The sequence below is a fragment of the Vigna angularis genome, chromosome 5 (genome assembly GCF_016808095.1).
Source record: "Vigna angularis cultivar LongXiaoDou No.4 chromosome 5, ASM1680809v1, whole genome shotgun sequence".
In the NCBI taxonomy this organism is placed as follows: domain Eukaryota; kingdom Viridiplantae; phylum Streptophyta; class Magnoliopsida; order Fabales; family Fabaceae; genus Vigna; species Vigna angularis.
The window spans coordinates 27,707,355-27,728,530 of record NC_068974.1 but is presented as its reverse complement, the minus strand read 5'-3'; the positions used below and the strand labels follow the sequence as shown (position 1 = coordinate 27,728,530).

The following is a 21,176-nucleotide window of genomic DNA, read 5'->3' as shown; positions in this document are numbered from 1 at the left end:
ATAGCAATAAATTAATTTAATATGTAATCATTTTAATTTAATTAATTAAAGAAATTAATTAATTTATTAAAGACTTAAAAAATAAAATATTGATATGAATAAAATATTGGTATCATTTTAATATATATATATATATATATATATAACTAAAAAATTAAAATATCATAATAATATTTATGTATGTATAGAAAATTAGTTTTAATTTCGAGAGAATAATATTATTTCATTTGAAAAATAAAAAATTAAAAAAATAAATATAAAAACTGAATTAAATATTGGTAATGATTTTTGTTTCTAACTAGAAAAATTAAAGAAACCAGAAACTCACACATGTGATGTATCTTTAATAATGATGATTCAGTGTTAAATTAATTAAATTTTCAAAAATTAGAATTTAATTGAAAAGAAAAATAAAAAATTAACTTACTTAAAAATTTTCAACCAAAACTGAAAAAAAAAACTAATTAAACCTTATTTAATTAAATAACACTTTTAGAAAAAAAAAAACACATATAACAAGAAAATAAAGAATAAATTTACTAGATAAATATAATTTGTCCTGCATACAAGCTATTATTTATAAATGATGAAAGAAAACAAACATATCAAACTCTGCTTCTTCTTTTTTTTCTATTTCGGGGCATCAAGAATTTATGAAAATAAAAGAAAATCATCAATTTTTTTATGAATTGTAAAATAAATTGCTAACATCATATATAATTTTGAACAGGTGTGTCCTGTGTGCTGCAAATCACAGCATATCTTGAAGAAGGTTCCATGTTAGGTAGATGTAAGAATTAAAGAGATAAGATCATATCTTTATTTTATTATAAAGTAAAGATCAAAGAACTAATAAAGTGAAAAAGTAGTCTCAAACTAAATTACTTTATACCATACCATAACACCCTCAGCCAACTTGGCTAATACTTCACCAATTAAAACAAGATAACTACAAAGCTATCATGGGAGAGAAAGCAACCCATATTATATTTAAATTTTAGTGTGCTTTAGTAAAATACAAATTTATCTTTAATAAAAGGTAAATAAAATTTAAATTTAAATATAAATTTGATTTCTATATTTAAATTTATAACTTATTTTAATTTTTATATTCTATTCTCGAGTCTAATATTTTTTAATATATATATATATATATATATATATATATATATATATAAATGAACAAAAGTAATTAGTTAGATTAGGGTTGTCCCAAAGTTAGAATTCATCAAATGTTATGGAACTTTTTTTTAAAATTAGTGGTTGGTTAAAAGATGCAAAATGTAAATTAAAACCATCATAGGAAAGTGAAACATTTGTCTATAATTCGTTATCTTTATAAATTAAAAATTCAGAACTTTAAGAAGTTGCTCGTAAGAAGACGTAAAGTGTAAATTAAATCATTATAGGAAAATGAAACATTTGTCTATAACTCAGTTCTTATCTTCTATAAATAAAAAATTCAAAATTTGAGAGTATAGAATAAGTTTGAGATTCGAAAAAGAAAAAACAAATAGAAGCAATTTTGTTCCATTCTCTTTATTATAGTCGAGATTTGATTAAGTGAGAACACTTTAAATCTATATAATACTATGAATATATTGAAAAAATTCTTTTTACTAGAATATATTGAAAAAAATGTTCTTGTAATCAAGTTTGACTGGTAAAAATCCAAACATGTGTCGTTAGTGGAATTTACGTGTCAAGAGGGAGGCTCGACACTCAGATGACGAACGTCAAGCGAAGGAGACCCTTAAAATCAGTTAGTGGAAAGCAAGTGTCGACTGAAGATGGGACGTTCGTTGTGACGTGTGCAGCAAAACTTGGATTTTCAGAAAATCTGCTTCACTCTCTGCATGCACCCTCTTTTCACGTTTCTGAAGAACCTCATTCTCTCCTCCTTCTCTCTACATCCTCTTCATCTTCTCTCTGAGTAAACACTCACTTTCTCTTCTCCGATCTCCATTCAGGCACCGTAGGAGCACTTCCGGCGTCCCAAGCTTTAGTTTGATCCGATTGGTTTCAAATTCTGAACGGGTAAGTTTTCCTTGTCTTTAACCGTTCGTTCTTGAAAACATGCAAACCAAGTTCTGGTTGCATGGGTCCTTAGTTTCATTCTGAACGAGTTTGGACTGTTGTTTTATTTTGGTTCGAAGAGTCGTTGAGCATTGAGGGTAGAAAGGATCGTAGTTCGGCGAACTGAGTCTCAGTCTGTAGGACGTACGTTCACGCTCAAAGGTAAGGGAAGCTTATTTAATTTAATTTGTATTTGTATGTTGTTGTACTGGATGAACGCTCGTTATTTGACTGAATGACTTTGATGCATGATGATTGATATGATTAGATTGCATGAACGTTCGTTTGTTTAATAAGTGGAAATGAAATATGGTTGAGTTATGTTTTAATGCATGAAAGATATGAACGTTATATGATATGGATTGTATGAAGTATGAAAGTTGATCATGATATGAATGTATAAAGTTATGAAACTATATGTTAAGAAAGGAGATAAATACAAATAAATTCTGAATATGAAATTTCTCATATGAAAGTGTACGTTCGTAACTGAACGGTTATTGACCGTTCGGTTCTTCTGGTAAACATAGTTGAAATGAGATTCTTTCATTTGGAGAGAATCCTAGTTGAGGACGAGCGTCCTCGTGTGGTAATACTATGCTTGAGCGTTCGGCCAAGCACAGTTGTATCTGGGTATCCTGTGATAACTTAAATCTTTATATATATGTAATGGTAATATTTTCGTTGTTCGTAAACACTACTTCTATAGTATCTGACTATATTTATCAAGCCTTTTATTTTAAGTTCATTAGTGCTCGGTCTTACACCAAGCACTCGTACTGAGTAGTGCTCGGTCTTACACCAAGCACTCGTACTGAGTAGTGCTCGGTCTTACACCAAGCGCTCGTTCTCGTTTCTTATATAATCTATCTTGATGAAAAGTAGCGATCGTCTAACTTAAATAAAATCTTCTTCTCCACCGTGCTCGGTCATTGACTGGCATTCGGAATTCTTTATGTAAATTTAAATAAGCTAAATATTTTTAAGCGTTCGGTTTCTTCAGGTGAATCCTTCTAAGTATTCTTCTCTAAAAGTCTTGAAGTGTATACGTCCATTTGGTTTCGGCTTAGAGCTTTAGTATTTGGCCTAGTTCTTTCTGCGTTCAGTTAGAACTCTCAAGGGTCAGTTCATCTAATTGACTCACTTTGTAAGTAACGTCCATTCTAGTCATTCTTGCGATATGCAGTTAACCTCGGTTTCTTTCGTAATCCGATAGTAACCCTCTCGGTCTTATTCTATTCTTGAACTGGAGACCTCTCTGTCTCGTTCCAAGTGTTCGTCCTCGTTCTGAGTAAGGATTGAACGTTCGGTATCGAGTATCCGTAAGAATCTTTGAACAAAGATGAAATTTAACTTATTGGTAATGAAAGATGAATTTAAGAAAAGTGATAATGAAGGATGAAATTGAGAATGATTATGAATGAAATAGGAAGAGAATGTGATATGAATGAAATGATGTGTATTTGAACGAGCGTTCCAGGGAGGAACGACTCATGGATGAATATTGGAATTGGTAAAGTATGACTGTGGGCATGCTAATGCTGGCGGTTCATCCTGATGTTCCGTGAGTACTCGTCCTCACGTAGAGGAGGGTAGGTCATGTGTGGGAACGACAGGAGGTCATAGTCCTTAGGGGTACTTTGGACGGAACGGACTAACCTCGGGTGGCAGCTGATGAGAGTATTCCAGTTACTACATCACCCGGGTGCACGAACGCCTGTAGCTACGCAGATTTCATACAGTCCGGACAGTCAGTCTAGTGATAGGCTTGTGTGATACGTACGTTGAAATTTATCTGGTGTTGAATTATTTGAAATGTATGTTTATGCATGAAGTAAATTACATAAGCTTACCCTGCGTTTCCTGTCGTGTCTGGTTTTGTACGTCCGTCCTTGTCATTGCAATGATCATCCGTGTGGATGTGAGCAGAAGGAGTCGAGCTACTGGAAAAGGCGCTGGAAGAAGAAAATTTGGAAGAAATCGAAGTCAAGACCGAAGAGTAGGACGTTCGGTCAATAGTCTAGTTATAGTAAGGTGGACGTCCGCTCACCTTCCCTTTTGTTTAAGTATGAACGATCGGTGTCGTTATTTTGTAAACCGGTCGGATAGTTTTGGGTAGTGAGGTACGGCTTGAATTTGTAACTCTTTCTGTAAGGCCGTTCGGCCATGAGCGTACGCTCGACTCTAGGGTAAGACTAATCTGGATTATTATTAATGTAATTATTCTATCATATGGTTTATTGCTGTATTTTTTGGATGTTACACTATGTATGTTGATGTCTGAGTATTTGAACTTATAGAAATAATGTTAGGTTTAGAAATAATGTTATTTTTAGAAATGTAATAATTGATGCAGATGAGATTTTTATGTTAATTCATATTAGAGCATGATTCTTCATTACAAATACGTATTCAGTAACAATTTTTTTTTATTCAAACTGGTATTTATGTCTTATTTCATACATATTGTCTATTTAAAACAAACAAAACATAATATGGTGCTCTATCTATTAACTTTTTTGGTTTTCACTAACATTTTGATATTATCTTAATTTATGTTTTATATTTGTTTAAGGAGTTGTAGGTTAACAACATCTCTTTAGGTTTTAGGTTTTGTTTGATGTTGTAGGGGAAGGTGCATGAGGAAGTTGATCCATGGGTTTTTTTTCTTTTTTTTTTCTCTCTTTTCTTATATTCATGTATTAGGGTTGGAATAACCTTATTATATCTCTTTAATTATATTTGTTATTTTTGTAAAAAAATAAAAGACTTTACAAAAATAAAAGTAGAAATTACTTTTACTATATAAATTAGAATTTTAATTTCTTTTTTTTTTTAATTTTCTGTTATTTTCTTTAAAATTTTGAGATTATTTCTCTTTCTTTTATTTCTTTAGAGGGCCTACTTTGGAAGACAATAAATTTTATAATAATTGAATTTAATCAATTTTTTTAATAAGGTTTTTTTTCTTATATTTCAAGTTTTTCCTTTTTTTTATGGTTTGCATATAGGAGGTTTGTTCTCACTAAAAAAGGTTTTAGTTGAATAAATTAATCTCTAATAATATAAGTTTGTGGTGATATATTTTATTTGTCAATTAAGTATATGAGAATATGTTAAAACTTCTCTAGTTTTCCTAACTTTTGGATTGTTTCCTAAAGAGCACACGAATTGAGGTAAATAAAGATAGATTCTTATTTAAACATGATTTCACTTCTACCAAAAAGGAAATTTAACACAATCCATTGAATAGTACTTACATCAATTTCACACTAGATATATAGATGTCATCATCTAATAAGTGAAATAATTTTTACATTTGTTATTAAATCAATTTGAGAAATATTTTAATAGTTATGATCAAAATTGATATACCCTTTAGATCAATTTTGAATATATTACATTTGTTGTCTTAGAGAATCGATGTATATGTCTTGTTATTAGTTCAAAATTGCTTTGTAAGACACATGTTACATCAATCTTAGTTATTATTGAATGTAGTAAAAAATTATATATGAGATTAATCTTCCTTGTGTATAAAATACGTATAAAGTACTTTATTTATAATGAAAGAAATAAAGGCTAAACCCAAAATACAAACTAAAAAAATAACAAAGTAGTATAAGATAAGTTACTAAAGATAAAAGATAAATATAAGATATCTAATAATCTAAGATATGTAACACTCTCCCTTAAGTTGGTACATATAAATTGTATATATCAAGCTTGTTACACATATAATCAATTCTTGGTCCCCGTAAAGACTTAGTAACAAGATTCGCTAACTAATCATTTGAGTTAATGAACTTAACCTTGACATCTCCAGATATAATCGTTTCTCGAATAAAATGGCAAACAATCTCAATGTGTTTGGTTCTCTCATGAAATACATGATTTAAACCAATATGGATAGTAGCCTAATTGTCACATATAAGTGTCATTTGAGTGACGTCTCTAAATTATAACTCTTTAAACAATTGCTTAAGCCAAACAAATTCACAAGCGGTTAAGGTGGTAACTCTATATTTTGCTTATGCACTAGATCTTTCTTATTGTATAGTTTGTTTCTTGATTTTCCAAGAAATCAAGTTACCACCAATGGAGACATAATATCCGAAAGTAGATCTTCTATTAAAAGGAGATTATGCTCAATCAACATTTGAATAACAAACAAGTCTTGTATGGTTATTGGAACCATATAACAACCTTTCTCCAAGAGATCTTTTAATGTATTTTAATATACGAATGACTACATTCCAATGATTTTCACATGGAGAATTAAGAAATAGGCCTACCACACTGACTACAAAGGAAATGTCAAAATGAGTAATTGTAAGATAATTCAATTTTCTAACTAATCTTCTATATTGCTCAAGATCTCACATAGACTCCCCCTGATTTGATAAGAGTTTGGTATTAGGATCCATGGGTGTGCTAATAAATTCTGAATTCATCAACCTAGTTTCCTCAAAAACATCCAATGCATATTTCTTTTGAGATATAATAATACAATTGTTGGAAGACTACATACCAATCTAAAAGACTCTCCCTGAGCAACAAATACTAGAGGTTGCTCCATATAAATCTCTTCCTACAAATCTCCATTAAGGAACACATTTTTTACATCCAATTGATAAAGAGATCATTGTTAAATAACAACCATGACTATAAATAAATAAATAAATATAATCTTTTTTATTGAAAGGGGGAGCAATGTGAGTGCTAAACCCAATCCCTGTGTTTGTTTTTATGATGACAACACATTGATTATAGCAACACATAGATGTTGTCATGACATAACATAAATGTGTATTTGTGATTGATACACATGTTGCTATGAAAATGTTTCTTGATGAATACATATGTTGATATGTTGATTAGTTTGCATACTTCTATGATCATAATGGTACTTATATCTCTATATGCATACTGTTTTTGTGTGTTAAAACCACAAGCACAAAGCAACTTTGTATGAAATAATCGATTATAGTGATGTTGTAATCAATTAAGTTCATCAGATAGTTTATGTTTTTAAACTGTGGCAAAAAAACAAGTTTTAAATCGATTACATTAAGTGTAAAATCGATTAAAACTCGTGTCTTTGCAAACATATTGTTGAAATGTGTTGTGATGAGTTTTTGAAGAGAAAAAGTTTTCAAAATCTGTTTAAGTGAAAAGCTTAATCGATTACACTAGTTATGTAATCAATTAAGTCTGTTATAATTTGAAAATTGTTTTCAAGCTTAGTCATATATATGATAACGGTCATATTTTTAAATATGTTTGACTAGCATTTATTGCAAATCGATTACATTAATTGTGCATTCAATTGGAAATGTGTTAGTTGTAATACTGTTATATCTGCTACTAATGTAACCGATTACATTACTAACGTAATCGCGTGCTTTGCGTCTGTCACGAGGAAAACTATAAATTGATGCATTACACATAACTTTGTAACAGATTGATCATTCAAAACTTTCATATATAATATCTTTGATTTGAGAAAAGTGTTATAGGTGTTGAGACATTCCAAGAAACAAGATTCATATCTTGAAGGTTTCTTGAAGAACAAATTTGGATTTACATTACTGATCAATTACTGCACGAGTGAGGTGTATTCTTACCTGATGATACTTTGTTTTCTGCAATCTCGGATTATTAAAATATGTTGATGGAGTAAAACATATTTCTTAAAAGGTACTCCTAGAAATATGAACGATTTCTAACCCTTGTTGTGTTTGGTATACCATCGCTGAACAAAAAATGGTCAATTTTCCGTTTTTATATACCCTGTTTGGAGGGGCAAAGTAAAAAAAGCTGTCTTGGTTACATGATTATTTCGGAAAGTGCTTTTTCCACTTTGATAGTTTGTATTATAAGATTGAGCCAAAATCAAATTGAACATCCAACAACAGCACCAGTGGTCTAGTGGTAGAATAGTACCCTGCCACGGTACAGACCCGGGTTCGATTCCCGGCTGGTGCAAGTTGCGGGGATAGCTCAGTTGGGAGAGCGTCAGACTGAAGATCTGAAGGTCACGTGTTCGATCCACGTTCACCGCAAAACCCTTTTTCTCACAACCTTTTCCTAATTTTACCGCAAATCCATCAATTCTCTGTCAAAAAAAGCTTGCACCAGCCGGGAATCGAACCCGGGTCTGTAACGTGGCAGGGTACTATTCTACCACTAGACCACTGGTGCTTCTTTGAGACATTGTTTCCGAATTCTTTTAGATATTCTTACCTATAATTTTCAATCGGCTAAAATATCTTGTGCAGTGCAGCTAAATTGATCAAATTATCAAAAAATTTGTCAACTTTGAACCTTCGTCGTAAATGGCAGCAGATTTTTTGGACCATTTTGATAATTTCTTGGAAGGAACACATGTCTGCAAACTGAAACATTCTTCTTTGGAGGTGAAGAAACACCAAAGAATCAAATGGATAAGTAAAAAACATTTTTTAATATGTTAAGGTTAGCTTACCCTTCCTTTGATCACTTTCATATTTGTTCTTAGAAACAAAATCTTGTCAAAAGATCTCTACCATCTTCCATGTCAAACCTTCTCATCTCTTCCCTTCTTCTCACCACAAACCTTATCTTTCTAACCTCAGTTTCATCCACAGAGTTCATCTACAACACCAACTTCAACTCCACCAACACTCTTATCTATGGCAACGCCACTATTCAATCTTCCATTCTCACCCTTACCAATAGCTCCACCTTCTCTGTGGGCCGTGCTTTCTACCCTTTTAAGATCCCCACCAAATCTTCCAATTCTTCAACCCCTTTACCTTTCTCAACCTCCTTCATTTTCTCCATTGCTCCGTTCAAAGGCCTTCTCCCTGGCCATGGCTTTGTCTTCATATTCACACCTTCTGCAGGCACCATTGGGGTGAGTTCTGCTCAGCATCTGGGCCTCTTCAACTTAACCAACAATGGTGATCCCAACAACCATGTCTTTGGCATTGAGTTTGATGTGTTTGACAACCAAGAGTTCGATGACATCGATGAAAATCATGTGGGGGTGGACGTAAACTCTCTTGTTTCTTTTGCTTCCCATGCTGCTGGATTTTGGGGTGGGAACGATGGTGACAGGTTTGAGGATTTGAAGCTTAATAATGGTGAGAACTATCAAGTGTGGATTGACTATTTAGATTCCAGAGTTAATGTTACGATGGCTCTTGCAGGCCAAAAGAGACCCAAGAAGCCTTTGATTAGTGAACTTGTGGATCTCTCTGAAGTGCTTTTGGATGAAATGTATGTTGGATTTTGTGGGGCAACAGGGCAGCTAGTAGAGAGTCATAAGATTTTGGCTTGGAGCTTCAGTAACTCAAATGTTTCTATCGGTGATGCTTTAGTTACTACAAATCTGCCTTCATTTGTGCTTCCCAGAGAATCTATTCTTAGGTCAAAAGGTTTTGTTGTAGGGATCACTATAGGTGTTTTGTTTGTCATCGGTAGTGCAGTTGTAATGTTTGTGTTTTTTCTCAGAAGAAAAAGGAGCAAAAGAAAGGAGGAGGAAGAAGACATTGAAGACTGGGAACTAGAGTATTGGCCACACCGTGTAAGATATGAGGACATTTATGCTGCAACTAAAGGATTTTCAGACCAAAATGTAATTGGGTTTGGAGGGAATGGAAAAGTGTATAAAGGGCTTCTCCAAGGAGTGCAAGTTGCAGTCAAAAGAATTCCTTATGACAGTAAACATGGAATGAGAGAGTTTTTGTCTGAGATTTCAAGTTTAGGCAGGTTGAAGCATAGGAATGTGGTTCCATTGAGAGGTTGGTGTAAGAAGGAGAAAGGGAACTTGATCTTAATCTATGACTATATGGAAAATGGAAGTTTGGATAAAAGAATATTTGATGGTGATGAGAACACAGTTTTTGGTTGGGAGGAGAGAGTGAAGGTGCTGAAGGATGTAGCTCATGGTATATTGTATTTGCATGATGGTTGGGAGGTTAAGGTGTTGCACAGAGACATCAAGTCAAGCAATGTGTTGCTTGATAAGGATATGAATGCAAAATTGGGGGATTTTGGACTTGCCACAATGCATCATCATGAGCAGATAGGTCACACATCACAAGTGATTGGAACTGTTGGTTTCATGGCACCAGAACTTGTTCATACAGGGAGAGCCTCAACTCAGAGTGATGTGTTCAGCTTTGGAGTGTTGGTTTTAGAGGTGGTGTGTGGGAGAAGGCCAAATGAGGAAAACAAGCCAACCTTGGTTGTTTGGTTGATGGGGCTAATGGAGAGAGGAGAAGAGTGTTGTGGTCTTGATGAAAGATTAAAAGGGAGAAGTGAATGTGAATGTAAGATTGATGAGGTTAAGAGGGTTATTCATCTTGGTTTGTTGTGCACTCATCCTGATCCTCATGTTAGGCCAAGTATGAGACAGGTTGTGAAAGTGCTTGAGGGAGAGGATTTAGATGGAAGCTTGGTTGAGAAAATAAATTCAGCAGCTGAATATGTTGGGAGCTTTGGTAACAGCATTCACCCCACAATTCAGGATATTTTTGCCTCCCACTTCTCTTACTCAACTGTGTGTGACACTGAGGGCAGATAAATAGCCTAGAAAATCATTTCAGTATTGGTTCATTGAAACAACTGCAAAATGCATCATTGCAAATTTGCTAAGTGTGTCCCCAGTGACAGTCTTGGCTATTGTTACACACCGGTTGAATTGTTTGTATATGAAAATGGCATTCTGTATATGCTTTAAAATTTTGTTCTATTCAAAGTACTTGTTTACTATATAATAATAGATTCCAATGTGATTTTTTTTAATATTTTGGGTTGTAAAATCTTTTTCATTTACAAAGAGATCGTATCAGAAAGTATAATGTAGCTCAGAGTTTTTCTTCTGATGCAAAAAGATAGCCTTGCGGATCCCTTGTGCAAAATCTATCATCCAACCCAAATGCCTTAAGAATCAATAGAAGAAAAACATTGAGGTATCCAATTATGTGTGCAAAACTGAACCATAACATTTTATACATCTTGCCCTTTGTTATTAAATAAATGAAGTTAAAAATACATTTGAATTTGATCATGCTTAATTTTGTTCATAGTAAATCTATTAACTTCCACATCATCTCATACTTAAAGTCAGTTATTAGTTCAAACATTTGTTTCACTTGATCAATTACTATTATCAATAGATTTTAATAACATTGTTTCACTTTAACTATTCACCAAAATGTTGGCAACCGATCTCCCTTTAGTCATCTATCCAAACACCACACATACAATCTCAATCTTGGATTTATCAAAACTAGCATAATATTCTCAACCATTTTAAAATAAAATAAGATACTCTAACTTCATGTTATAAAATAATAAATTTAGTTTCAATTAAAAGTAAAACAACATTGTTTATGTTATAAAATAAAAATACAATATTAAATCAAACATAAATATATATAAATGAAATTAAGTATAACATACTCACATTTATATTGTCTATTGACATTGATAATAATCTCATATGTCATATAACGAGACTTTTGACTCGAAAAAAAAATTAGAAATAATTATAAAAATTACAAATTGACACATAATATGTTAATTTTATTAAAAACAATTTAAAAATAACATAATTAATAAATTTTTTAAAATTAAAATTTAATTGAATCAAAAATTAAATAAGAATTAATTTAAAATTTTACAACCATATAAAACGAGTAATTAAATATTTAAATTTTTAAATGAAGGCGCTCTTTATCAAATTAAATGGTAAAACTTATCATATACATTTGCCAGTGTGTAAAATCAATAACTATTTATATTTAAACATTTGATTCGTAGTTTTTTCTTAATAACTCCTTGTTTTCCCTTCTTATTAGCAAACAAGTCCAATATTTCTTATAATTTTTTTCCTTATTAGCAAACAAGTCCAATGTTTCTTTTAATTTTTTTTCTATCTTGGATAATCATTCTTCTAAACAGTTTTGACTATTTGCTTCTTTGATTTTTTTTTTCTTTATTTTCTAACAACTTCAAAAGCATCTGTTTAATTTAATATAATCTGAAACAGATGTACAAGCAATGAAATCTTCCTTTATTCCGTGAATACGATGTTTCATTCTTGCAACACCACTATAACATATATAGATAATACTTACTAAAAGTCTACTGGCTGAAACACTCTCACACCGACTCCATGTAATTTTCTTTCTTTCTTTTTGATTTTATTGATTCAATATCTTCACCAACAAATTCAAACAAAATTGTTTTCTTTCCTAAGAGATAAAATAAACAAAATATTTAAATAACGACTAATTCTTTATAGAAAGATAAAAAATAAAGAATATAAGAAAAACTATAAACTAATTCAGGCTGATTTTCTTTTGGAAAAATAAATAAATAAAATTTTTAAATATCAAATATGATTTTATATAGAAAATAAAAATAATTATCGAATAATTTAAATTGTAACTTCAAATTTTTCAATAGAAATAAAATACAAAGACATTAATCAACAACTAATTTGTATTAAAAATTAAAAAGAAATCAAAAATGAAAATATAGTAATGGATATATATTAATTTAACAATAATTAATTTTTTTAAAAAGATAAAAATAAACTGAATCTTAAACGTCCTAGAATATCAAAGTTCAACAAATTGTTCCATTGTTTCTCTTTAGTGTTGTACATTATTATTAACCAGCTAATCTTGTGGTCTACAAAATTAATGAATGACAAATGTATATCACTTATATGTTATGGATTCTTCCCACATTTATTTTTTATTTTATTTTTAAATAATATTTTTAATTAAGATAATTATTTTATCAATATTATATTTTAATTGATCGTTAATTTAAGTTTAACTGTTTTTTTATTTTATTGTTTTTTTAAAACTTAAATATTTTCTTAATTAAAAAATTAAGCACAAAATAAATAAAAATATAAAATAATGCAATAATGCAATATTGGGGAGTTTGTTGAAGCTAGGCTGCATCACATGGGATAGTTGCTTCACCCAACTGGAATAAAGGAGATTGAAGGGCATATATACCTCCACAACTAGATTGAATCTGACAACCATCAATCATGTTTACTTTTCAAAAGCTCATAAACATATCTCTTAGGTAGAGATTCTTGAGGTAAGCTTATCCATATTTTGACAAAGTCTTAACATGTTTAGAGATTTTTTTGCATTTGACATCGTTGTTTTTACAAGACAGACAGCCAGCAATTGGTATGGACAATGACCAATTGTATAGTGACCTTGATGAGCTTTCATGGCTCAACCAAATTTCACACGCCATTGACTTTCAGGAACTTAAGACAGTGTTTCATTAATCATTAGGGTTTCTCATGTGGAAGCTTCAACCATAGTAATGTTATCCGACTGTGACTTGCTAAATTATTTTTGAAAAAAAGATAGAGACACTCTTTCCAACACACTCTTTTTTATACTTTTTTTATGGAGAAATTTATTGAAAGCTACAAAATCAATGAAAATAACTATTCAATAAAAAGTGAATCTCACTTTTCTATTCTAGGAAATTTCAATCAATAAAAAACATAGGTTTCTTTGTCGCATGAAAGAACGTAGTTAAAGAGTACATTTCCATCATTATCCCTCTCAATTTCATGGGATTTTCTTAATAGTTAAGAAAAGAAATGTGGCACAAAGATTGGAAAGAACTGAATAAAATGAATTGCTTATATAAATATTATCTAAGGGTGAAGCATGAAGAGTTGAAGAAAGACTAATCTCTTCTTATGAAGCCTGCAATTTACATGATATTATATTTATGTATATATATACTACAGTAAATTGAATGCACTTTCTTCCTCTCCTCAGACTTGTGATAAATAAATGTTGTCATAAAAATATGTAAGTGGTTGGTTGAACAAACAGAAATACTAAAGTAATGTCACCACTTCCGCTGTGCACGAACTTTCTCACCTCTTGACTTATCAATTCTTGCTCGTCTTGAAAACTCTTGGATCTTTCGATCATGCTCTTTCAGCATCTGATCCATGTTGCTTGATGACACCATTAATGGTCCTGAGAGGTATATCTTGTTGTTTCCCATCGACTCCCTCCCACCCTGAAACAGTGTCCCCACATCAATTTTCAACTAAAAAAACTGTTGCTATAGTGGTCAAATATTCATTCACTGTTGCCACAGTACTTGGACTCCATTTACTATAATTAGTGGCCTATCATCTGTGAGTGCTACATTCAACTACTAGGGAACATGGGAATTGGAGCATTTCATAAAAAGAAGACCAAAATTTTATAGAATAATAGTGTGACAATGTTAGAATCCGATTGAAAAGTATGGAACTTCAGTCTTAAGCTCTGCAGCTAATACAGCTAGTTTTTGTGGTGTGATTCTCCTAAGGTTATTATCAAACAGTTTACTGAATGTTGATTTGAATATAACGATTACACTTTATAACACATCAAGAGGAACACTATAGTCCTTATGTAATGAAACTTGTGTTTATCTACCTCCAATAGAATGATCATGTAACATGAGAGAATCCAAATCAAGTGAAGATTTCCACTACCAAATATTTAATAATTACCAAAGTGAAAAAATATATAACACTAATAACTAACCGGGGTTGATTTTTCGGTGGGGACCCTTCTGCTTTCGATTTGATTGTGATCAACAATCCGTTTTTGTTCCTGTCTTCTTCTGGACTCTGATCCAGTAGTTGACTCCATTGATTTTCTTACTTCACTTGGTTTTTTGTGGTGCAAGTGAACTGTTTTGTCCTGCTGATCTTCTGGCAGCAATGTCCTAGATGCCACTAGCCCAGATAGTTTTGCTAGATTTCCTCTGATTGAAGTAGGAGGTACATCATCAACTTCCTTTGCACCTTTTGCCCAAACAGAACCAGGAACCAATGGCCCTGAATGCGATGGCTTCTTATATATATGCCCAGAGAAACTATTTTCCATTGCTTTAACATCTTCTGACTGTTTGTGAGGGAAAACCAGAATCCCAGACACTGCTCCCCTATGAGGGTTGTATAATTCACTTCGGTTCTTTGAGCTGGAATAACGTCCTTGCTGCATCAGACAACAGTAAGATAAGCCTAGTGGAAGAAAAGTTAAAAAGAGAATAGAACAGTGGAGGTAACATGTGAGAAGAGCACAAGAATACTTAGAAATTTAGTATATAAGATTTGGTTTCAGTATATTAAGGCTTTTATACTGTATAATAAAAAGTTATTTATGAAATAACCAATAGGCACTAAGCTCACAAGTCTTTTCTTTTAGTTTTAGAACTAGAAATTCACTTATACCCCAGCCTGATTCAAACCCAAGTATTCTCATCTTAGCCTCATAAATAAACGAGGTTACAGTAAGACTAAAATGTCAGTGCAAGTTGCAAACTTGCAACAACACAAAAAAGGTTTTGGTGTCCTGACACATTCTCATAATATCAAACTGCACAGAAGTTGCACAATAGACCAAGGTAATCATAGAGGCAAGTCATACAATAAAATTTAAAACTTTTCAGAGTACCTGTACTGATACAGCTGGGTCGGCATTGTCTTTTACTGTGACACTAGTCCTATGCCCTTTTTCTTGTCTAACTCCCAAGGCAACTTTTTGGTCCCTACCTCCACCAGCTCCTTGCCTAAGACAGTAAACAAAAATGAATACATATTACTTATCATTTATAAGCAATAGTGCAAATGTATGAATCAAGTCATGCAGAAAGCACGGCTAACAGTTGTGATGAAACAAATAAAGGTAAACGTAACTATGTGTTCAAGGCTTCAATCACCAATAATATGAAAATTTATTTTTCTGGAAGTACACAAGAAACCCCCATTATTGATTATTTTGTTCATGGCAGAGATGTCAACATTCAAAAGAGACCAATTTGATTCACACTGAAATTATTCAGATTAAGCCATATATAATTTACATTCCAAGCAAAAATTTCCATAGCAGAGACTGAAGCCTCCATCACAATGTTAATTACTAAAATTACATATAATTGTTTTGGCCACAAAATAAACACAGTTAACCTATATAAGTACCTTCTGGCTTCATCTCGTAACTTAGCATCAATTTCCTTACTGGGAGCATATTTTGGTAAACTTGATGGATCACAAGGCACAGGCTCTGATGTAAAGAACTGCCAAAAAATGGAGAATCACACGCCTATTAAGCAGGTTAGAAAGAAAAAGAAAAGGTTCATAAAATATGTTGGACAGAGTTGTGCAAGAATTTTGATTATTTTTACAACTTCATAACATAGCAGTACAGTAACAAAAATATATCTTGATTTGTCTATTTGAATCTGACTTCCTGATTCCCCTGTATTGAATGGTGAGAAGATTCTCTTCAAGGCACATAACGGAAAAGGAAAAAGAAAAAGAACAAATCTAGAGTAGCATGAATGTTAAAGAGTAAAAGAAGTACAACATTAAATTTAACTCATTTTAGCAGGTGATGATGGACAAAAATATTTACAACTAAGAACTAGTATTGAGTGTTGACACATCACTGATATATCAAACGTTTGCAATTTGGATATTTCCAATTTCCGGAAATTCCTATTTGCTGATCACATATTCTTCCCCAGATATATCAGAATCTAAATGAGAATGAATTACAAGAGAAATTTACGAGATATACGATTAGATAAATTTTGATCTGTAAGTCCGAATGAGAAGCATTAATCACACTTTTGTGTGCATCTAAGTGATGTCATAGAAGCAAGCAACACGAAGAGCTTCATTAAACAACGATACAAATTTTCCTTGAATGCTATAACTGCTTGCTGGAGATAAAAACCAGTTTACCTCACTTTTCAGAGCAGCTGCTGCAGTTCCTCGTTGTGCCGGCTCTACCGAAAGCAGGGTCTCTATAAGCTTTACAGCAGTAGATGGGTAGTCCTTAAATGTCTCAGCAACACATCGTCTATAATGGTGTGGTGGCCGGAATACTGTTGAATGTGACAGCCGCAATTTAAGCCAATACTCATCAGATGGTGAGCCGCAAAGTTTAAAAATTCGATGCAATTGCTCAACCTACAAAGAAATAAAGATTCTAGAATAACAACAATACAAGAAAAATGATGGAAACTGCACTTATATATACTCATACCTCTGTTTTTCCTGGTAAAATGGGCCTTCCAGTATATAGTTCACCCAGTATGCAACCAGTGCTCCACAAATCCACTGCAACCCCATAATGATTTGCTCCAAGTAAAAGTTCTGGTGGTCTATACCATAGAGTTACTACTCGGCTTGTCAATGGAACACTGTGGTGGGGGTCAAAAAAACTTGCCAAACCAAAATCAGCTATTTTTAAGATTCCATTATTGTCAATGAGAAGATTTGAGCCCTTTATGTCACGGTGGAGCACACCATGACTATGACAATGATCCAATCCACTAAGAAGTTGCTGCATGTAGCATTTTAGCTGACATATAAAGAATATTGTTGTTTTAGGAGTTTTTTAACAAAAAATGGAGTATAAGCAAACATGTTACATACATAGCTACTTTTCTATACTTGTAGTCTTATACCAGACATGTACATGCAAAAAAATCTGAACTTTTTAAAAATACGTTGAGTAAATGAAAACAAACGATTATTACCTGTGCTTCAGAGAACTTGATTTCCGGATTTGATGCAAGTCCTGTAAGATCGTGCTCCATATACTCAAAAACAAGGTACAAGCTGCGAGACATATGAGACGTTACCAAACCCTCCAATTTTATAATGTTTGGATGGTCAAGCCTACGCAGAACATGGATTTCCCTTGCCATAAACTTCACACTCTCAGGATCAAGATTGTCAAAGCGTACTTTTTTCAATGCAACAAACTTGCGGTTAATCACATCCCTTGCCTTATAAACAGTACTATAAGTTCCTTGTCCAATCTGCATAATAGAATGCCATCATCATATTATTCCTTCACCGAAATAAGAAGTTTATACTCAAAAACAAACAACAAAAATATCAAACCAGTGTACCAGTCATTCTTTTTTCATTACAACAAATAATATGAAATTAACCCCATCTTGAACTCCAAACCATTACATAAACAGATTGATGCAGCATCTTAAGACAGCAGACAGTAAGAATTACAGAACAGTTTAATCATAATGTAAACACAGAAAGCAGACAAAACCACTTACTTTGTCCAACTTCTCAAAATTATTCGCTCTCCGAGGTATCCATCCCTTAATAGCTTCACCAGCAACAGAAGAAAGCCATGCTGGCCATCCAGCTGCAACTTGCTCTCCTTCTATAGCCTTTGGAATTCTTCCAGGGCCAATATGATCCACAACAGTCACTTCAGGCTTCTCTGTTTTCTTCTTCCCACCATGATCAACATACAACTGCCCTGAACCATTGGCCTTCTTGTCAATCAATGAACCTTTTACATGACCACTGTCTGTTATCACATCTTTAGCCCCACCTTCATCAACCCTCCTAGTCGAATTCAACCGCAAAACATTCAACTCTGAAGGCCTTGTGCTATACGATTGCAATTTCTTAGTGACTCCTACCTTGCTGTCCTCTACAGCTGCACTCTTAGAGCATAAGCAACCCATGTTGAAGCACAGCGATATCACATCAACTTCACAAAATTATTATCCTTCAAAAAGTAGGATCGCCATCCACCAGCACCACTTCTTCCAACAACTCCACCAAAACTCATAAAAATTAAGTCACCCACTACACAGTACCTTCTTTTCTCGCTATTCAAAAGTAAAGACGAAAACTTTCCTTCATCGACGCAAAACCAATTCAAAATAAGATACCAAAAATACACCACTGAAATATTCCACTCCCACCCAATTCAAAAGCTCTGAGCTTGAATCAAACCCACAATTCATAACCCTCCAACAACAATCGCTAACTGTCATAAAGTAATCATTGTTCAATAATAAAAGAAGAAATCTAAGCAATAAAAAAAAGTCTGAGATGAATGAAGGTTATAACACTCAGAGTATTATGATTTACAAACAATGGAATCAATTAATGAAGGAAAAAGACAAGGTGGACCTTTGGATTGGGATTAAGGGTAAAAATGGATCAGAGGCTTAACAAGAAAAAAGTGTGGTGGGGGGTATGTCTGAAAGTTCAACGCGTATTCAGACATTAAAAAGAACATTATCATCAACCAGACAACAACCTTAGACGGCTTTTGCCGGCTAGGCTCAGTCAAAAGACTCCACTTTCTCTCTTTCTCACACACACACACAAACACTTTCCCTTTCCCTGTCTCTCTCTCTCTCTCTCTCCCTATCTATCTATATTCTCTAGTGATGCATGATTCCATACAGTGTTGTGACTTTCTCTCCCTCCACCACGTTTCTTCTGTCAAAAATACCATTGGTGTTAGTTTTGTGTTCAAAACCTCTGTTTTGGTCGTTGGGTTCTGTTTGGAATATCAATGCTCTGCATTAAACGCGTTTTTAATTCTCTCCAATTTTTTATTGCTTTTCCCCTTTTTTTCATAGTGCAGGGTAACAGTGTCCTTGGATTTTTTAAAATTAAAAGCATTCCTCCTTCATCAGTATCAATTTGGTATTTCTTAGTCAAGAGTTTAAGAATCGATTTAAGAACTTCCTAGAGTAAACACACGTTAGAAATAGTTCCTAAAAATACCTTACAAATTAAGATAAAAAAAGATTAATTGAATAACAGGTTTTAGTTTAATATAATTTTAAGAAAAAGGTGAATAAATGTTAAAATTCTAGATTTTTAAAATATAAATTATCACTTTAGCTATTTAATTATATATTCTGTAAAAATATTTTTATTTAAACACTTTTTAATGTTTCTCTAACTTTTTGGAACTAGTTATTATTATTTTTATCACCTAACATGAGTAAAAAAATAACAAATCTGTTGTCATTTTCCATCCATCAAAAATCTTTGATAGAGCAAGTTCAATTCTCTTTCACAAACCATTTCCCAGTATTTTATAGAATTATGTATACTTTAAATTCTCACAAGTTTTATGAAATGAGGAAATGATGTTACAACAAGATTAATCTTTGATTTTTATGACATTTTAGTATTTTGAAGGTTTTCTAAGTATTTGAGACTTTTATGTAATTTCAGACTTTTTCTACACTAGAATTCTTATAACTTGGAAGTGACACTGATAAATCATTTTATTTCAATTGAAGTTGAAATTTTATGTAGATATTGAATTTATAGTGAATGTGAGTGTTAATATGAGTCAAATTGTTAAGCCATGGAGGTTTGGAGTAATCACTTTTCATTTAAGTGGTCATTGACCAAATTTGAAGTAGTTATATTTTATTAATTATTCATAGATATATGCGTGTTTTTTATATTTATGGTTTTAGTAAACTAAAATTATTTTAATTCACTAAAACAAAGTTACAAGCCAATACTTTAGAATTTTAGTATATTAAAACAAGATTTTAATATGTTAAAATCGATGAAGTTTGAATTTTAAATAATTTTAATCAATTAAAAATTATTTTAATTTATTAAAACAACTTCATTTTAAAGTTTAAGTAATTAAATTTTTATTTTTAATCATTAAAACCCAGGTAATTACATGAATTTAGTTTTAAATTATTTTAATTGTATAATATATTTTTAATTAATAAAAAATAATAATTGATTAAAATTAAAAGACCTTTTAAACATTAATTTAGACGAATTCAAATCATGGATTAATGATTACCTGCAATGCACTATAAGATCAAAATATAAATAAAAAAACAAGATAAAATAAAATAATTAAGACCCTAATTTTTTATTTTATTTACAATCAATTATGCGATCAAAAACATCAAATACTCCATCTTTAAATTTGTTTTAAGTTTTTATATCATTACATGTTGATTCTTATGTAAAAACTCCTTTATTTTAATAAAATTAACTTTAATAAAATTGAAAGTTGTACTAACAAATTTCTTAAATTAATTATCAAAGCAAAATGAGTTATACACTAATATTCCTCGTAAATTTAATATTGTTAAAAATTAGAAAGAGAAACAAATGCATTGAGTTTGGACTTTTAAAAGGAAATTTAAATAAATGAAAAAGACTGAGAACATCAACATGTTAATTTATAACAGCGATATAGTATACTTTAAGTATTACC

General features: G+C 31.9%; 2 protein-coding genes and 3 non-coding genes across 6 annotated transcripts; 3 read left to right on the top strand and 2 right to left on the bottom strand.

Moving 5' to 3' along the window:
• The first annotated feature begins 7,993 nt into the window (after positions 1–7,993).
• On the top strand, positions 7,994–8,064 carry TRNAG-GCC (transfer RNA glycine (anticodon GCC)). Its single transcript has one exon. It is a non-coding gene; the product is annotated as a tRNA-Gly (tRNA).
• A 4-nt stretch (positions 8,065–8,068) lies between these two features.
• On the top strand, positions 8,069–8,141 carry TRNAF-GAA (transfer RNA phenylalanine (anticodon GAA)). The gene has a single exon. It is a non-coding gene; the product is annotated as a tRNA-Phe (tRNA).
• A 68-nt stretch (positions 8,142–8,209) lies between these two features.
• Positions 8,210–8,280, bottom strand: TRNAG-GCC (transfer RNA glycine (anticodon GCC)). The gene has a single exon. It is a non-coding gene; the product is annotated as a tRNA-Gly (tRNA).
• A 142-nt stretch (positions 8,281–8,422) lies between these two features.
• Positions 8,423–10,869, top strand: LOC108339642 (probable L-type lectin-domain containing receptor kinase VII.2). Of its 2 annotated transcripts, XM_017576816.2 has the most exons (2): positions 8,423–9,203; positions 9,270–10,869. In XM_017576816.2, exons 1-2 carry the CDS (start codon positions 8,633–8,635, stop codon positions 10,646–10,648), a joined length of 1,950 nt encoding a protein of 649 aa, XP_017432305.1. In that variant the 5' UTR covers positions 8,423–8,632; the 3' UTR covers positions 10,649–10,869. The 2 variants fall into 2 exon arrangements, with proteins under 2 accessions (XP_017432305.1, XP_052734408.1); XM_052878448.1 differs by having other exon boundaries at positions 8,423–10,869.
• Positions 10,870–13,728: 2,859 nt separating this feature from the next.
• On the bottom strand, positions 13,729–19,473 carry LOC108340464 (probable serine/threonine-protein kinase At1g54610). The gene is made up of 9 exons (XM_017577870.2): positions 19,091–19,473; positions 18,217–18,944; positions 17,674–17,958; positions 17,178–17,495; positions 16,874–17,101; positions 16,106–16,203; positions 15,582–15,696; positions 14,667–15,122; positions 13,729–14,148 (listed from the first exon to the last, which is right to left on the bottom strand). The coding sequence occupies exons 2-9, from the start codon at positions 18,634–18,636 to the stop codon at positions 13,972–13,974; spliced, it is 2,097 nt and encodes a 698-aa protein (XP_017433359.1). The 5' UTR covers positions 18,637–18,944; positions 19,091–19,473; the 3' UTR covers positions 13,729–13,971.
• Between the last annotated feature and the right edge of the window lie 1,703 nt (positions 19,474–21,176).